At 48.6% G+C, this 16,859-nt stretch overlaps 1 protein-coding gene across 1 annotated transcript in view; it reads left to right on the top strand.

Annotated features, from left to right (window-relative positions):
- org-1 (T-box transcription factor 1) overlaps positions 1 to 16,636 on the top strand; it is a 62,099-nt gene extending 45,463 nt beyond the window's left edge. Inside the window, 2 exon segments of the mRNA XM_077654265.1 lie at positions 671 to 816; positions 13,047 to 16,636. Coding sequence (XP_077510391.1) covers positions 671 to 816; positions 13,047 to 13,429 — 529 coding nt within the window. The 3' untranslated portion in view covers positions 13,430 to 16,636.
- Positions 16,637 to 16,859: the final 223 nt, after the last annotated feature.

Genomic DNA, 16,859 nt, shown 5'->3' with positions numbered 1-16,859 from the left:
TTTCTTTTTTATGCTTGTTAAATTCGGCGAGCAAAGTCTTTCGAGTTCCAATAGAGAAACTTTCGTTGCTTAACAAGGTCCCCTGTCTAGGGCTTGTAGTACCCAGCCGTTTCTCGCGGTACCAAAGACGCAGCTATAGAAAGACACTGTCGAATCAAGTTGTTACTAACATTTGCTTTAGTAAGTACTGCTGTTATAAAATAAAACAGAAAGCATTTGGAAGAACACATGGGGCAAGCGCTTAGACCTTGTCCGCTTCGACCTTGTCCCCGCATACGTGACTGTCGTTTGTCGCGCTTAAGCTAACTGGTCTTGTACATCAGCCATCCACGAGTATATTCAACGTGCTTTCGCGGCGAGGTTTCGGTCCGCCTTGGGACCGTTGTGATGCATATTGGCAGCAAGACAATCGGCGCTTTGACTAAAAAGAATACGCTTGACTCATGATTACGGTGGCGGCAAAAATGAAAAGACACGCTGCATGCTATAATGACTTTCTTCGTGCACAGATGATCATATTTCTGTCAATTGACTTGGCGGTCTGTTATTGTAAGTGCCCCGCGTTGCAGCTGCACGTACCCTTCCTTTCCATGTGTCTGCGATTTGTGTTTGCGTTATAATAGTGGTGATAGCTAAGATGGAATCGTCTCCACACGTGTCCTCCGGGCAGGAGCGTCCCTCCCGGCGTGGCCGAGATGCTGGGTCACCACCACCTGCCCCCGGTCAAGATGCCCAAGGTGCATACGAGGCCTTCGTCCATCCAGCAGCTCTTGCACGGCGTGGGCCACACGGGAGCCTACACCAAGGCAGAGAAGGGTGAGGTCTAGTTGGTGGTAGTGGTTTTTTTATTAAATTAATAGCAAAAAGGAAGGAAAAGATTTTTGCTAGCCCCGGCATCTGCCATCGATACTGAAGCACCTGAGCTGGGGCAGCGGAAATAAAGGGTAGCAGATCTAGTTGTCAAGCTGCTGTCTTCGTCGCTTCAGGTTCGTTCCTGCAACTTCGTTAGCATTGGCACATGAATTCTTTTCTTTTTTTGCTCGGTCTGCGGCTCACAGGCAACGTCAGTCACATGCGCACCGACGGTAATCAGCCGTGAACATGAAAAGGCCGTTCACAGCTCGCGTTGACCCGCCGCGGTGGCTCAGTGGTTAGGGCGCTCGACTACTGATCCGGAGTTCCCGGGTTCGAACCCGACCGCGGCGGCTGCGTTTTTATGGAGGCAAAACGCTAAGGCGCCCGTGTGCTGTGCGATGTCAGTGCACGTTAAAGATCTCCAGGTGGTCGAAATTATTCCGGAGCCCTCCACTACGCACACCTCTTTCTTCGTTCACTCCCTCCGTTATCCCTTCCCTTACGGCGCGGTTCAGGTGTCCAACGATATATGAGACAGATACTGCGCCATTTCCTTTCCCCAGAAAACCAATTATTATTATTATCATTATTAGCTCGCGTCTTTTGCCTTTGTACGGGGCCATATATGTCTTACAATCGTTGAGGAACGACATGATGAAACGACATACATGATGAACTGAAACGAGAATTTTTCGCAAAGACGCGGCTAAATGCCCAAAACAGGCGAGCATGCAAACGTCACGTGACCGATCAACTTTCGTAATTTCATCCTTTCTTTTTTTTTAGGGGGGGGGGGGGGCGGGGGGGTCGACAGCTGCTTCAGGGGCGATTTTGTGACTCTGAGGCGTTGTCTACATTAAGGGGTTTATAAGGCGATTTTCAATGGCGTCTAGTACGTCAGAACCAACTGAGCCGTGAGAATGGGACCTAAGTCGGCCATTAGGCTGGGGAAGTGGAACCTGGCTAAAATGAAAGGAGAGGGGAGAGGGGGAACAGGGAAGTGGTTTACTGTGAGCCGGCCCCAGCCAACACCTCTTCGGTCCCGCGGATTGCGCAAAGTCGGAGAGTCTTTATTTTGGTCGGTCTTCCCATTAAATTTTTCACTACTGCACATCTGAAACTAAAGGCTCCAGCTATAGAACCGAACCACACATTTCACGGTTTACTCGCTGGAACACGGCGTCGAACGAGGCAGCACCCGTTTCGAGCATGAATAGAAAGAAAAGGCAGTTCTTTTGGGGGCCGCCGGTAGCCAAAAGAGCGGCGTCTCTCTTGAGGCCATATCGTTTGCGCGTAAAAGCTTTCATGCCTGAGTGGTGCGCTCCCACAAGGCACCGCAGCAGCAGCAGCAGCTCTGCGCTAACGAGCTGCAGAGCCAGCGCCCCTCGGGCTGATAAATCGAGTTTCTCTCTGGATGCCGCCACTCCACGACGTCTTCCGCCCTCGCCATTTTTCTCCCTGGCGGCGAAACGCTACAGCGCGCGAGCGGGCGGATGATGAATACGCTCCAGCAAAGCCGGCAAGGCGGCGAAGCGCTGAGGTGGTGCCGCGAGCTCCTATGCGCGAGCGCTCACACTAATAGCGCGCCCCGGAGCGCCACTTCAGACACCGCGGCGTGTGCGTCTGGAAAAGCAGTGCCTCGGTTTCGTGGCGGACTAGCCTTCACTGCTCACACTTCTTGAGAGTATTTGAAGGTAGACACCGGATGGTTTTTTTTATGTTTGCGCATTCTACCGAAAACTTAACTGTCACTTCTCAGCCTGAGGAGAATCGGCCTATTGTTTTATGCTAAATTTCGCGGCTGTGGGGCATTTTGTTTCAGCGCAAACTGATTTCGAAGGTTCTTGTTTGCTGTCTTCACATGGGGATACTCCTTCATCTAATCCCCTGTTTGTGATGTCAGAAACATTTTTCTGGCATCTTGTTTGCAATGTGTAGGGGTTTGCTAGAATGGGTGGTATGAAAGAACGCAGTGCGCTCTGTGGGGGCAAAAAGAAGGCAAATGACAACTTTGTGTGTTTTGGCTTCACACCTATCACGTCTGCGCCGTATCAAATTTCGTTCGCTCTGGCGCAGGTTTTTTCTTCTTTTTTATTAGAATTTTGTTACTAGAAAATAAATCGAGGTAAGAAAGTCGATTTTTTTTCCCTTGGTGCATTTATAAATTTTAAGTACCATTATGATCTCAGTACGCGCCTAACAGTTTCTTCATACTCGTCTTTCTGATCGATGCTTGATCGGTGATCAGTGATCTTTGTAGGTGCTGTTATTTCTTTTCACATTTCATACAGTATCTTCCCTCGTTACATGTCGTGAAGGGGTCCTGCCATCAACCCTTCTGGGTGTACGTTCACCTGCTCACCCCATTTTTCCTTTTACAGTTTGATATTAACCTACATGTCGTGATGAACGTCAGCATCACTTAAACATCTCACATTATAAGTTCAGCATTTATTGTTAATTTTAAGTTTCACTTTCAATAGCAGGGAAAAATGCATGGGTCCACCGGAACAACATGCCATCGTTTAGAAACAGCTGACCTCAAAAACCATTGACGTAAGAGTGGGCTCTACTCCGGGGGCGGCGCGTCGTAATACAAGCATAAATCATTTTTACCTGATATGTCACATAATTAGCCTGCGCAACATGCGTAACGTTACTTCTCTCACGTTGGTATATATTTTTTTCCTGTTTGCAAATGTAGGCACGTCTTCACGCCGAAGAGTATCTTTTAATTTTAACCGGAAGCACTGGCAATAAATTCAAATTTAAACTGGTTTTAGGCGGTGACTGCACTGCGATATGTGGCCAAGGGAATGGCCAAGCATAGGTCGCCATTGGCTCATGAGAAAAACTCGTTTTCAAAACTTGGCAAGAAATGCTATGGACCTCCTTCACCCCGCGACGTCACGAAGATGCGGTGGCGCTGATGTTAGCAGCGACTTTCGCATGGTAGGCAAAACAGGTTCCGCTTTCCCGTGCCTACCGCAGCTGCCGCAGTTACCGGCGGCTGCTTCAAGCTTGTGCACTGCAGAAGCAGCATATACTGACCAGCTGCGTCACTGCTGGATCCGCGTAGTAGCATAAAAAATATTAAATTAGCCTCGATAGGTTTCTCGCGCATAAATGCCGCATTCGGAAACTGGCTAACAGGCATTGGGCCACGGTAGTAAAGCGCGAAGTCTGGGAGTAGATAGGCACTGCCACTCAATGCACTTAATAGCATGCAAGTTACTGCGTTCATTCACCTGAACTTCAGGATAGTAGGCTGATAATTGCTCAAGGAAAAAAAAGACATATGTAGCTGCACACGTACTTATCACCTTGAGCCGGAGTGCACGGGGCGCCGACAGGTTCACTCGCCCTCAAGGAATGCGTTTTTTTTTGCTAATAGCACACCATGTTTAAATGGCGCGTTTTGTGACATTTAATAGTTACTTGAAACTGTTTCTTGATATGACGACGTAATTATTTCATTCGAGTAGAAAGAAGTCTGGTAAGTTGTGTCAATCTTGCGCGGTCGCGTTGGTGTGCTTAGAATAGCGTGCCTTAAGTGTGCTAAACGCCATATGCTTTTTCATTGCATCATGCATGTGTCATGTTTCATGAGGTAATACATGATCGCGAAGCTTGTTTGGAAAGAAGCAGCCGCAGGCGTGCTACTAACAGACACGTGGCGAGATTGAGAGGGGACGCGGCATGAAAAGTGTTTTCGTTATTCATGCATGCGATATGTAACTAAACTTGGTGCAAATATGAAATTCCTACGCTAGTTTCAGTCATTCCTTTTATTTATAGCTATACCTGGCGCAGTTCTGGGTAATTATAATTAACACCGTCGTCAAGTCCCCCCAAGCTAGGTCTCAAATAATTGAGTAGATAGTGCGCAGTTTTTTTTTATGCCAGCATGTGCATAAAGCCCTTTTCTGTATGATGACGCGATTAGTTGTTTTTCTATATGATCAGTACTTATGCATGCATAGTTACATGAAAACGTTTCTTACAAAAAATAACTAATACAATACTGCGCGTGTAGGGAAAAAAATCGGGAGATTTATTACGCTCCTCAACGTCTCAGGAATAGTTTGCGACAAATGGAATCATTTGATTTTCATGCGAATTACGAAGGTGAGTGATCCAGTCGCAGAAAATGTGAGAGGTCAGAAAAAGAACCTTAAAGTTTATTCCCTCGTTTATGGCATCCTCGCTTTCACTTTGGTCAAAGAAATGCGGCACTGAAATCAAAGAAATTACCTCACAATTTTTGACGACCACACTTCTAAAAAGCGTAATTTATAAATTTGTACTCAATATTTTGCTATAATTTTTCGTCACGAAACTAGACTTCAGGGCTAGGAAAGGAAATAATTCTAGAAATAAAAAATTTTCACCAAATCGACCAGCTTAACAAGAGGACAAGTCGGCCTGGCTGGTGCGCGGTCATGCGGCTAAAAACAGCGCTAAGCGAGACAGGAGATCGGGGACACGACTCTGTCCCCACTTTTCGCGCAGCGCGACACGTACGTATGTCAGCAGACGATGAGCGCATGTCTGCTCCGGCGAAACAACGCCAGCACTTCCCCTCACTACTGTCCCGAAGTAAAATCATTCCGGCTAGTGCCGAGTGTCAAAACTTGTTTTATTCAATGCCTAGCGCATAAATAAACGGCAGGAACGCTTTCTACATGTTTACTACTAACCATATATACAATACACAGTGGCAAACTATTTCTCTTTATAGGCCGCACGTGGACAACGCGAGCTCGTGTACTTCGACAAATTACTAAGTTGGAAGCATCGACCATTGCTGTGATTCGCAGAAACCGGAAACGCGCCTACAAGCCTTGAAAACCCGCGCACAACACCTATCCGCGACGCCACTCCCCGACCTTTTGCCTACCACGAGCTCGCTAGCGACTGCAGCGCCACCTCGTTTGTTTACAAACATGCAGGAGGTCCATAAGCAACTTCTCTGTTTCTCTCACTTTCATTCACCTACTTCTTTAAAATTTCATTTTTTTTTACCGCCTGCGTTGCCTACGAGTCACCAGCCGTAAACTTGCAACACCCGAAACATGTGCTTCTACGAAGAAGAGACCGATTAACCCACACCGTGTTTTCATCCACATCTTCGGCGTTTCGCAGATAGATAATAATTAATAATAATTATTACTTACCCCTCTATATCGAAACAGTCACAGTTGTCACCTCGCTGAGACGTGTATTCCTCGAACTTTTTTTTTTCTGGTTTCGTTCCCTGCTAAGTTAAATTACTATGGCTGTCCTCCATCAATTCTCTAATCTCCTTTTACCGGTACTTACGTCCGCCTCCCGAAAATCGATTATGCACTGCCCCGCCGCGGTGGCTCAGTGGTTAGGGCGCTCGACTACTGATCCGGAGTTCTCGGGTTCGAACCCGACCGCGGCGGCTGCGTTTTTATGGAGGAAAAACGCTAAGGCGCCCGTGTGCTGTGCGTTGTCAGTGCACGTTAAAGATCCCCAGGTGGTCGAAATTATTCCGGAGCCCTCCACTACGGCACCTCCTTCTTCCTTTCTTCTTTCACTCCCTCCTTTATCCCTTTCCTTACGGCGCGGTTCAGGTGTCCAACGATATATGAGACAGATACTGCGCCATTTCCTTCCCCCAAAAAACCAATTATTATTATCACTGTCTCTTTAAATTTCGAAGCAACTCAGATCCCCGTGATGGCCACGCGTACTGCAAAAATGTGCTCTTTTGTTTCCCTCTCCCGCATGCAGCTGCGGGAACATCGTCCAAGGCTTTAAATTTTCGCTGTTGACATTTCGTCCCCAAGCACCCATCCCTAGCCTTGTAAAATAAGCATTTCCCGCGGAGTCCTCGAGAATATTTACTTTCAGCTTTGCAGTCGTCTTGTAGAGCCCTGATAAAGATTTGGCTATCATTTTCTTTAGCTAATGATGCTTTCCTTAATCACTTTCTGTTTCCAAGTCTCAATTCTGCCTCGTCATCTCCATTTACGCTGATGATACAGCATCGACACGACAACCGTACAAGTATGCCTCAAAACAGGCACAATGCGACAGCAGCGCCACTGCGCCGGCTTTCCCGCTCCTGTTACGCGTGGCGCGTATTGTAGAAGCACTCTGCATTGTTTTGTCCATCGAGGCCAGCCCGCCTCCTCGTTCTGTACGCAAGCCGAAGCCACGGGGTTCTTAGGGGGACCCGTACGATGTCTTCGTGTGTGTGCTGCGAGAGACAGTGAGGGTCGGGTGGTGTGTGAACTCTGCCTGACGGTTGTAAAACGAATCCTTTTGCTTCGCCTTTTGACGCGCCTGTTCTCGAGCGAAGACTCCCCACCCCCCACCCCCACCCCCCACGCACTCTAGGTACTATGCCTTTTTCCCCCTTCACAGCCGCGACGACCCCCTCCTCCTTTACCGCTCCCCCCTGTCGCTCCTCCTTCTCCTTGGACGCCTCCTCCTTCTCCTTGGCTTCCGGACTCCGAACAGAAGCAGTCGGCGGCTGGAATGCTAACATTGGCGCAGCGGCGCAACTTTCGACTCGGTTTCTTTCGTCCTGCTTTTCTTGCACGCCATTCCCCGCCGTGATGAATGTGTTCTGTTTTTGCGCGCAAGCTCGCGCATATAATGTAGCCGGCCAAAAAGAAAAGAAATAAAGCAAAACTGGCACTGGAAGTGTACAATTAATAACCGCGGAGACAAAAATAAAGAAGGAAGAAAGGTTAGGAGATTGAGAGGAGGGCTCCCAGGGGGAGGGCAAAACGGTGAGGTAGTGCGGGGAGGTGGAGGACTAGGGAGCGGGGCAGGCACGTTGAGAAAGTGGCTCGGCCCGGTCGTTACTTTAGTGCCTGTTTCGAGACCGTTACGTCCGGATCGCATAATTTACGCCACATCCTTTCGGCTCCTTCGCGCGAAGGACCAGGAAGGAGTGAAAGGCTCTCCCGAGCTGAGCTGCTCCTGCGTGCGTCAGAGACAACAAGTGGCGCCTCTTTTATCTCTCTTTCTGTTTTTCTTCTCTCGCTCGCCGTTTCTGGCTGTCGTCATCTCTTTCACTTTTTTTTCTATTTCAAAACTGGACAAAAGAGGTCAGGAAGGAAAAGCGACTTATTTTTACGCCCAACAATAACCGGGAGCCTGACAGCGAGGAAGACAGACAGGACTCGCTATTGTAGAGGAGCAACGAAGTTGAAAAAATAAAAAAAAGAAGCCGTACAAATTTGCTAGTGGCGCTGCAAATAAAGAAACAAAATAAAAAAAATACTTCGTAAGCCATTAGCAGCTGCAACGTGTTATTCTGCACTGTTAGTTATTCACTGTTATTCAGCAGCAAAGTGTTATACAGCACTGCCTGAGCAACTGTTCCTGAGTAGGGCCCGGAAGTGGATGGCTGTTGAAAACGTGCCATTTCTTGTCACGTGATCGAGGTCAGTCTGAAAAGGGACAACTTATTGCGAGCTGGAGGGGGGGGGGGGGGGGGGGGGGGGGGGGAGTAGGTCTGGGCGAGCGATACGGCTGCATCGCTGTTGTTTATTCTCTCCGGGAAAATTTAAGTCGGAAAGTTAAATAGCTTTTTTTTCTTTTGCCTTTGGCAAAAACATCTAAATGCTGCAAAATACAGACTCAATATTTGAAGATCCGGCAACGTAACTCAGAGTGTTTTGTAGCATGCTTTGGCATGAGTATGATGGATAACTGGCGAGACGCAAAAATGGATTCCTCGCAAAAATTTCGCGCATTCGTTCGGAACAACCGTAGTCGTAAAGCGGGGGTTGTTTCTACATGATCTTAGAATACCCGTGTACTAGGCTGTAGCTGTGTTTATCCACAACATCTCTGTTTCACCCAGGCTAAGGGATGTTAGCGCTACCAAACAGTTTGGCCGAATGCCCGGTGTAGATTCACCGCACCATATCACTACTGTGTTAATTGTTCCGTTGCTTGGGATGTGCACCGTTTACATTTAGTGTGTCCATTCTTCTGTGACCAGCGTGCATGAGACATGCAGTGTACTAAATTAGTGCACTAAAGTGAGGTACCTATGTGCAATCCTCGGAAACCTATTCTGCTATGGGGCAACGTATCTAGCACTGTGTGCCCTGTGGGCTTAGTGACTGAAAGACGCGCAGAGGCGAAACTACTTCAAGTTTTTTTTTTTGTTTTTTTGAGGGCACCGACCTTATTGGACAGTGACAGAAGAAACTTTTCTGTTTTACTAAGTGACACAGGTGGAGCAATATGCGTACAGACTCAATGTAATGCTAATTCCGCTTGCACAAAACACCAGCCGGCAGCTAGCCAGTCAAGATGGTGATGATTATTATGGCTTTTTTATGGCGCGAGAATATCTTCGACCAAAGAGCGTCGAACACATACCAGCCAAGATCATCGTGAGCCCGCTTTGTGACAACTGCGGCTCGATATAAACTCTGGAACACATCCTGCTTGAATGCCCTGCGTATGCTGACGAGCGTGCGTATACTATGAACATTGCATGGAGAAGCTCTGCCCAGTGCCTCTAACAATGGACAGTGTTTTAGGTCCCTTAGCCTGGCTCAGGGAACAGAGACATGCAATGAACTTTTTTTTTTACGTATTTAAACGTCTTTGGACATCTTGACAAGCTTTAATTTCACCTTGCATGTTATCCTCATGCATTCTTCACGTAGGGAACTTTGTTAGCCCATTTGTCGGACTATGCACTTCATCATTTCTTATGTAACATCATTACTCGTCGGTGCACATTAGTACTCATTTAATGGCTGCATTTTACCTTCTTCTACCCTTTGTATTTGTTTTATTTTTACCCTTTCTGCACCGCTCTCCTTCCGCCTTCATCTCCCATATCCCCTTCCCCGCGCAGAGTAGCATGCCAGCGATTTTTAAACGCCGGCTGAATTCTCTGCTCTGAAAAACGTGTACAGTTCCTGCGAGGCGTGCCGATCGTCTCACTTCTGTGACCATAAGATGCGCGCGCGTGCGCGAGCTCTCAAAGTGTGCGGCGCGGAGGCATTTTCGGAAGAGGCGCGGGCCCGAACCCTGGGGTGCATTTAGAGCCGCGCGGCACTTAGCCGCATTCCTGGGCCTCGGCTTCGGCGGCGCGTTCGCATCTGTCTCTGTCGCGGGTGGGCGGCGGTCGGGGCCTCCTGTTTCCGCCTGGGCCCCCGTCCGTCTGCTAGCGCCGCAGTCGCCGCTTCACTTCGCACTCAGGCGAGCGCTGTTCGACGCCTCCGCCTCGGGGCTCGCCTTGTCCCGAACAAACTGTTTGGGTCTCAAACTCATCTCGCCGGGCGGGTCGTATGGGAAGGCTGTTGTCGCTTGCCGCTGGTCAGAAGCCGGGAAGGGAAGGGGAGAAAGCCAAAACGAATAAAAGCAGGCATGGACGAATTTGAACGCAAGAAACCAAAGCGAATAAGAGAGAAGGTCCGGCGAAAACTGCCACTCGTCAACGATAAATGTTTTTCTTGTCCCTTTTTTATTATTTTCCTGTTCTCGTCTTTTTATTATTCTGTTGTATTCACTTTATAAGCCCTTCTTGCGTACAGCTAACAACTGACGTAGGCATGAATGGCCGAACACTGAGGAACAGTTATGTGCGGCTACAAGTTGGTGATCCGAAGTTAACAAAGGATAAACGATTTATTAGGTCCTCACAGAAAAAAAAAAAGTGGTAGGATTTCAACGTAGCTAAACTGAGTAGACGTGTGAAAGCGTGTGTTTAGCCTGGTTGGATCATTTTTGCTTTGCTGGGTCGGTGGCACGTCTGTAGGCGATATAAGACTCAGGTTAATCTCTAATCGAAGTTAAGCCGATCTGATCTGTTCGCGCTGCAGTTTAACACGAGGCGTGATCGGCTGCGGCGACAGCCTAGTGCTCTCGCGCAGTGGCCAGCGAAGCTGATCCGTTCGCCCCACCGCGGGTTCGAAACCAATCGCGGCAATATTTATTTTAGGGACGCCACAAGATCCTTGGTAGGGTTACACCCCGTCAAGATTGCGCTTTCGCACTAAAAAGGCTGCAAAACTCTGCGTCCAGCCAGTCCGGCGACATTTTTGAGACCCCCGATATTTAGGCTCTCAAATTCTCGGACTATCATACGGCTGGGTGGCGCACGACAGCACCCTATTTGGCCCCGCATGGTGTGCTGCCCGCATTTACTTGGATACATGCCCTCCTTGGATACGCGCCTGATGGTGGGTGTGCAGCTTTTGGTCCCACACGTCAACGCTGTCGAGCTCGTTAGCAGGCTTCGCAGGCTGGCATGACAGGCATGTAGCTTGCCATGCGATTAAAGACCCGGAAATTACCCCCCCCCCCCCCCCCAACCTCTCCTGCAATTTTCATGACAGCGTTCCGCTTAGCAACCCCTCCCTTCGGTCATTTTGTGAGATTACCTTGGCCTTACCGAAAAAAAAAATTATTGAAGGAGGCTCATACGAACTGCGAAGCTGCGACAGCAGGGGACTTTTGCCTTTCATTTTCCCCCGGTCGCCTTCCCACTTCGTATTTGAATTTGATTCCGGCGTCACTTTCTTCTTGCGCTGCTGCGTCGGCTTCTGGTTTGTGGGCTAGCACGCAGCCGCGATTTCTTTTTAAGGGGTGGGGAAGGGGGGGGGGGGGACCATGTTAATTCTTGTATTGGGGGAAAGTAGAATGTGCAAGCCCCATAAGAGCACTGATAAGAGAATTTATGAGTGGGGGGGGGGGGGGGAGAAATAAGCCAGACCAAGTTTAAAGCTTTGGCTTGAAGGCTGAATTCCAGCGCACGAATGAAGCTCTGTGAGTGCGTTGCGTTTGCTTTGTGTTTCTTGGTAGCACCTTGGTCTGGTTGGAGATATAAGAACAAATTATTCTGCTTAGCATTCTTCATCTGCACTGCGAACGAAAGAGAATATATCAAAAAGTTTTCAGAATACAACTGAGTAAATGAACTCAAGAAAAAGCTGCCGCATATACGTAATAGTATTGGTAGCCCGCTTGAGTTGATCCAGGTTCGTGACTCATCGTGCATACGCGTGAGCAGCTGCGCCGCCTTTGTTTTAATGATCGTTTATGGTATTCTATTAGGATCTTTGTGTCTGTTGTATATTGACTTCATACGCTGTTGCAAGCCAAATGTATAGCGCCACATGCCACCAGTAGTGAAAAAAATTAGTTGATACCAGTGTGCAGTTGGAATGGTGCTTTTCGGCGAAAAAGAGAATTCGTGCTTTAAAAAAAATAGACACTTTCATACTCCCGCGGATGCGGATGTTGCGAAGCTAACAAAGTACCGCCGGGGAGCTGGTTATGAATGCCCGCAGACGCTGTAAGATGATAACACGGCAGTGCCGGGACAGGAATATTTGGGTGTGTGGCAATTTATATGATGCTCATTTTTCACTCATATGCGTCATATATCATGCGCATAAAAATATTCGCACTGATATTGGAAGTGTGTGTTGCTAACGAATCTCTGGCTGCTTTCACTCAGGTCGCCATTCGAGTTCTTATCAACCCATCATGATCTTTGCGAAATAACTTTTGAAGATATCAGTCATTATTGTTGGCCGTCAAGTCAATATGGAAAAAACGGGAACGTCGCGATACCCATGAGCCCATAAAGTTTATAACCCTATCACGTGATAATTTTTTCAGCAATTTGCTGCACTGGTTAGAATTTCAAGCTTTGACTTCAAGACTGGATTCCAGCGCACGAATGAAGCTGTGTGAGTGCGTTGCGTGTTAATTACTTGCTGTTTCTTAGTAGCAGCTCGGTCTAGTTGGTTAAACGCGCTTAAGATTGGGCAAGTTGGTCAGACATGCTTAAGGGAATAATGGCGCAGCATCAAGTGACTAGGGCAGCAGTGACAGTGGCGCTTGTGTGTGTGTGTGCTCTCCTGCTGTCCTAGTCACTTGATGCTGCGCCATTATTCCCTTAGTTGGCTAAACGTTATGAGGGGTGCACAACGTCAGAGAAACGAGGCACCGGACACAGGACAAGCACTGCCCTGTGTCCGCCATTTTCGTGTCTTGTTTCTCTAGCGCTGCACACCACTCATAACGCATATACCGGCTGTTGGTATACCGTTTACTCGCAAGCTGCACGGACAGCTGCCGCAATTTATTTATTTTTTTCTGTAATGTTTCTCAACTTTTCCATTTTCCTAAGCTTAGACATTCTCTTCTTTATTTCACACTTGCCCGTGCAGACGACGATGTGGATCAGCTGAGCAACGGCGCCATCTTCTCCCGAGTCCTGGGGGCCGCGGGCCCCGTGTCCTCGCCGACGGCCGGCGGACCCCCCGCGGGGTGCGCAGTGGGCCAGCCGTACCCGACGGAGTTGTGCGGCTACGCGCCCGCCTACGACAACTACGTCTACCAGATGAAGATGGAGTCGCGCAGCTCGCCCTATGGCCGGCCCCCTCCGACCTCAGCAGCCGCGGCTGCAGCCGCCGCCGCCGCCGTCTCTTCGTACGCCGGCTACCACCACCCCGGCGCCGCTGCGGCACCGCCCGGCCCCCAGCCGTATGGCGCCCTCTATCCGCCGCCCAGGGCAAAGCAGCCGACCAGCTACGACTACTCGACGCGGTGACCCGCCGTGCGGACTCGCTGAAGTTTAGATGCAGGAGAGAGTGAGAGTCCGTCCAGGTTAACTGACGTGAGAGAGCGGGACACTGTACAGAGATTCTGACATCATGACGCACCGTTCCTTTTTCTTTTTACAGGGTCAGAACAGGAATAGCAGACAGCAAGCAATATATACGTTTCACGTGACGTCACGGATGCCACGATGGTGATCCACAACTCCATTGGACCACAGCGGACATCTGGTTAATGTCCGGAGATGGATGTTCAGATCTCCGAAGGACATCCGCCAAAATCCATGGGACCTACTACGGGCATCCGTCAGATGGTCCCGCGCAAAAGAATTGATGTCCGCGAGGACGTCCAACGAGCATCTAAACAGGATATTCTGACATCCGAGGGACGTTTGAAACCGAAGAAAACCTAGTGCAGATATCCATGAGATGTCCGCAGGATAGCCTGTTTAGATATAGGGCATCCAGGGGATGCACATGCTTTGTGCAAATTCGGACTAAGCACGTATATCGCTGCTGCGGGCTGTGGGCTGTGGGCATGCAGCCATAGGAACCACTAATCGTGGAGGTCTATTTGTGAGTGAATCTTAACCGCTTGGTGCACACCAGTTCAACTGGATTGCAGCTTTGTATGGCCTGGTCGTGAGTTGTAATCTTCATTTACATGCACTGGTATCAAGCAAACTACCTTTGCCTTGACACCAGTGCATATAAACCTGTTAGCCTTTACATGAGCCCGACAGGCTTAGCAGGTGATGGGTGATTGCCCGCTAAGGCATGTAAAGTATCCATTGCAATTGTTGGCGAAATGAACTCTAGGTCGTGCGTATAGATTAATGCTCATCCTGCCCTGCATCGGATTTCTGTAGGATGTAAGGTTCAGAACGCTGCACCAGTCCATGAACGAACATCTGCAGTACTTGTGCTGGAACAAACCAACCTGACTACAAAAAATTATGTCCGGCGGTGGCACAATTGGTGTCCCGTTTGGGACGTACGCATTCGGATCTTTGCCGGACGTCCGTCAAAAATTTGTGCTCCAGGGGGATATTGCTCCCACAGTGTACGTCGGAGCTGAGTGTGACTTTTAGATTAAATAAACGCGAAGCTTTTAGTCGTGCTCGTGACATCGTATATTGTAACATTTCATTTCGTTTTTCTTCCTTTTGGACCTCCCGCCGCCTCCCGGTGTTGTAGGATGGGGCGGACGACACCAATGACAGTGCACCAAAAGAAAGCAGAACGAAAGTAAACGTTACAACATACGGGCTCTGGTCTAAAACATCGCAGCCACTGGCATTGGCAGTCAACTGGGACTTGCTTACAGATGCTAAAATCCACTTTAGCGTAAAACAGTGTAGCATCCTCAAAAATATTACGCCGCCGAAATTGGACCCGCCACAGCGCTTTGTTGAGGCCGTTATGACGTCAGTGCATCCCATTTATCGGAACACCCAGAAGAGTGACAGTGTGTTCCTGAGCACCACAAAGACGCTATATAAAGCCCGTAGGACATTTCATAAATCCGGTCAGGGACTACCGGTGTTGTGCGGGAGTTGAACAGAGAAATACGCTCTCTCAGAGAAACAACACAAATCATGTCATGCAGAACTTAGCGCTTCCCAATTTTTGAGAGCCGTTTTTTCCTATCCGTAAAGACACACCTCTCTTGATGCCTATATACAAAGATGCAACCCGTCGAAAAAAAATGCACTAAACAGACATCTATTTCGAAACGACACATAGCATGGCACGTGTTTAGTTGAGTAAATTGAAAAATGAACATAACGAGACTTCGCGGCGATACGCCTTGCCTTCTTCGTTGCATTCATCGGCCAAAACATGCCCTCAGTTTGTTCGCCAATCGCGGATGACGTCGAAACAGCTCTCCGCGGCGCCGTTTTCACGTTTTGCCGCGAACTGAAAAACACCCAACTTGTGCCTTCCAGCGCAATTCTTCCGCGCCTTAGGCGTTGCAGTATTTCGCGCCAGTGGTGCATTACAAAAATTCAGAACTGCCTATGAGCTATCTGTAAACAAAATTTTATTAACGGTGCTGCAGCGCTACCGCGCCGTATTCAGCGCCCACCCCCTTACCCGGGCTCCCTGTGAGTACACTGACACTACATTGCAGCATAATCTGTGTCATTGTGCTCTGTCAAGCCCAGAAAAAAATGACGAAGCGTCTTTCTTTTTGCCTTTTTTGCGCGGTGAATTACACATGTGCCTTGTATTAGAGACCACCACGCATTCTCATGCTGCGGTACTTACGTGGTGCTCAGTGGCAGTGCGCTCCAGCTCACAGCTTCCCGGGTCAGCAGTTTCGCAAACACCTGCTTACTGCATACTCTCCTGCGGCGATAATTACGCACAGGGCGGAATTGCACTGCCACAGGTCATGAATAGATGACGCAGTTGTAGCGGTGTCGAGGGAATTACATTTGCCGCTGCGCATTTTGCGTAGAACTGCGCCACTCTGAAAACAACAAATAGTTTTGTGATATCGTAGTGGCCTTATCCATATCATTGCCAGCCTTCGGGACAAAGCCCAGCCAGTGCTGCTAAGCCTAGCAGCTTATCGCATTCTGCTTTGCAGCCACTCGGTCATTCTATTTCTTACGTCACAAATGACATCAATGCACTATTTTTGAATGTTCAAAGCTATGCGCCACTTAGTGGCAGCCTTGAGAACTAGAAGCGCTTGTCCCTAATTCCTGGTAGTGTGTTTGCAGCGAACTGTAAAAGTAAGGTGTACCTGCCCGGTTATACGTTCTCTTTCTACGCTGCGTGTAGCGTCATTGCAAAATGGTTCCCGCGTCCTACTCTCTGCTAGTGGACGACAGTGCAATAATATATCATATGGATGGAATGCATGGATCTGTATGCCACGCTTAGATATATGTGCCTTAAAGCATTCGCCTTTTTACATGTACAGTGAAGCACATTTTTATGGCATTCAAAGCGGCCGTGACGGTAACCGTGCAATCTTCCTCAGCTTGACCACAAACTCTTGCCATAGCGGTTTATTCGGTTCCTTCTTACCAGGCGCAGCAATTCATGCTGCTGTTTACAGTCGACAGCGTGAACGCTGCAGTATACATGTTGCTACGGGGACACGTGCTTGTGTGCACTCGTTGTCATCACCGCAACAATGTTATTGTGATTGTACAGACACAACAAACGAAAGTAAACTGTATATTAAGTAGACTTTGCGTGTTGTCCTTCTTGGTCACTCCGGCGTGGAGCTTTCCCGTCGGGACTATGTCGCATGCTTTGTTTTTTTTTTTTTGATAAGGCTTGCAATCTCCTCCGACCCAAGCATCCAGGGTAACCAATGTTGCTAACGGTCGAAGAGTTCGGAGCACATTGCTGTAGGACAGTGGCTCTGACCGGAGTTTATTAATTATATTTATTTCTCGCTCT

The sequence above is a fragment of the Amblyomma americanum genome, chromosome 2 (genome assembly GCF_052857255.1).
Source record: "Amblyomma americanum isolate KBUSLIRL-KWMA chromosome 2, ASM5285725v1, whole genome shotgun sequence".
Classification (NCBI taxonomy): Eukaryota; Metazoa; Arthropoda; class Arachnida; order Ixodida; family Ixodidae; genus Amblyomma; species Amblyomma americanum.
Note: the sequence above shows the minus strand (reverse complement) of the source record. Positions and strands in the feature narration are given on the sequence as shown.